Source organism: Palaemon carinicauda, chromosome 1 (genome assembly GCF_036898095.1).
Source record: "Palaemon carinicauda isolate YSFRI2023 chromosome 1, ASM3689809v2, whole genome shotgun sequence".
Lineage (NCBI taxonomy): Eukaryota > Metazoa > Arthropoda > Malacostraca > Decapoda > Palaemonidae > Palaemon > Palaemon carinicauda.
Genome location: NC_090725.1, coordinates 289,349,656 through 289,352,155, shown reverse-complemented (window position 1 = coordinate 289,352,155; position 2,500 = coordinate 289,349,656). Strand labels below are relative to the sequence as shown.

The 2,500-nt window shown below is 29.2% G+C and overlaps 1 protein-coding gene across 1 annotated transcript in view; it reads right to left on the bottom strand.

Moving 5' to 3' along the window:
• LOC137657682 (integrin alpha-PS2-like) overlaps positions 1-2,500 on the bottom strand; it is a 292,460-nt gene that overhangs the window by 43,755 nt on the left and 246,205 nt on the right. Inside the window, 1 exon segment of the mRNA XM_068392086.1 lies at positions 113-261. Coding sequence (XP_068248187.1) covers positions 113-261 — 149 coding nt within the window.

Sequence of the window (2,500 nt, the reverse complement as noted above, 5' to 3'; positions counted from 1 at the left end):
CTTATCCAAAACAGTGTAAAAAAAAGGCCTCATTAAACTACACTTTATGAAAAGCTTCTAGACGACCATTTAAGTAATGAAAAAAAAAAATATTAAAGCAAATTGTACTTACAATGAGATAAGTGAATACAGAGTCGCATTCTGGGACGAGCTTGCGCATGTTCAGCACTTTAGTAAGGAGGAAGTTTCCTTCTTTCCTCAAAAAGAACATTCTGCGGGACAAGTCTACTAGGGTGTCCAGTTCCAGAGTCACCTCCATATCTAAAAAAGAATAAATGATTGATTGATTTAAAGTTTTCAGGCATCCTAAAAAAAAAAAAAAAAAAAAAAAAAACAATAATGTGAAAGAAATTAGTGAACGTTTAACAAATGCATAAAATAACATAAATACTCTATAAAGAGAGAACTGGAGGGAAGACCAACTAATTATTATTATTATTTTGATTACTTTACCTGTTATCATTATTTTAATTATTACTAATATTAAACTAATTATATTAACTGTTACTAATATCAATTTGATTGTTTTACCTGTTATTATTTCAATCATTATTAATATTAAATTAAATAAACTAATTATTATCAATATCATTTAATTATTATTAATATTAAATTAATTATACTAATTATTATCAATATCATTTAATTATTATTATTATTATTATTATTATTACTATTATACTTATTATTTTATTTATTATAAGTATTATTATTATTATTATTATTATTATTATTATTATTATTATTATCATCATCATTATTACTATTTTAATTATCACTCTTTACAGTCTACGCCTTCAGGATAGAACAAAATAAAGGAAACTGTTCAGAGAGACAGAACGTTAAGTTTAGTCCTAGATGAGATGATACACCTAATTGACTGAGTCACTTCTGTAACTGGCACCGCACCAGCGAAGAAATTCTAAACGCTGGTATTAACTCAAATGTCTGGGATAGGTTAACACCATTTGAATGACATATTCTTATGGATTATCATTTGTCCTACAGTTAAATATTGAGATCTTCAAAATCTTTATGCTACCTTTTATATTTTCATAATTTTTTAAAACTAATCTCCTTTATTATCATTAATAAATAGCTATGGTAAGCAGCTCTTCAAGAAGGACACTCCAAAATCACACCATTGTTCTCTAGTCTTGGGTTGTGGCATAGCCTCTGTACCATGGTCTTCCACTATCTTGGGTTATAGTTCCCTTGCTTGAGAGTACACTTGGGCACATTATTCTATCTAAGTTCTCTTCCTCTTGTTTTGTTAAAGTTTTTAGATACAAAATATTTATTTTAATGTTGTAACTGTTCTTGAAATATTTTATTTTTCCGTTTCCTTTCCTCACTGGGCAATTCTCTCTGTTAGGGCCCCTGGCCTTATAGCATCCTGCTTTTCCAACTAGGGTTGTAGCATAGTAAGTGATAATAATAATAATAATAATAATAATAATAATAATAATAATAATAATAATAATAAATCGTTCAAATTTTCCTTCTGCAAGATGATTAAAAATCATTTGTTAAAATTCTATTCAAATCAAAATGAATAAGCTTTTCTCGTCTCATATAGAATAAATATACTATTAAACAATTCTGAAAATTATATAAACTATAAAAATTCAAAGAATTTCAAAACGAATAATTCATAAATACGGTTAGGTAAGTATAATAATAATGAATGAAAAGGAGAAATACAAGAGAGAGGAATCGGTTAAAATTCTTTGAAGAAAGAGCAATTCCTAACTGAGTTGAGTATCATATGTATTGCATAATAGTAAGAAAAGACTGGCTAAGAAAAACAATTACAAAAGAACACTTATAAGATGCAAAGGAAACTAAAAACTTAGAAGAAAGTGCATTAAATCAAGTTAATATAATGATTATATATATATATATATATATATATATATATATATATATATATGCATATATATATATATATATATATGTGTGTGTATATATATATATATATATATATATATATATATATATATATATATATATATATATATATGAGAGAGAGAGAGAGAGAGAGAGAGAGAGAGAGAGAGAGAGAGAGAGAGAGAGAGAGAGAGAGAGAGAGAGAGAGAGAGAGAGATTCTTCACAAACGTGGGCTGCATAAGCCAATAAACATATCAGTGGTGGGCACAGATTTCCGAAAACGTAATGGGCCTTGGGAAATATATAGCCTTTTAGGCCTATATGAGAGCGACCCTCCCAATTCCTACTCATTGTTTGTATTTACAACAGCATCCCGTTTTCGGCTACGCGAGGTGTCTCGGTGGTCCTGTCAAAGAGCGACGTGTCCCCTGGGACGCGTGGCTGCGATAATACTACAGTGTGGATCACTTCTTAGCCTTATACGGTTGGAAGTGACGGTAGCTGGTTTTCTCTGTAAATACTCTAGAAAGCAGTACTTTGCTCCACTGATTCAAGATTGGGACATTATTTATGGTCGTTTTAGATTGGGATATTACGCTATTTCCAGAG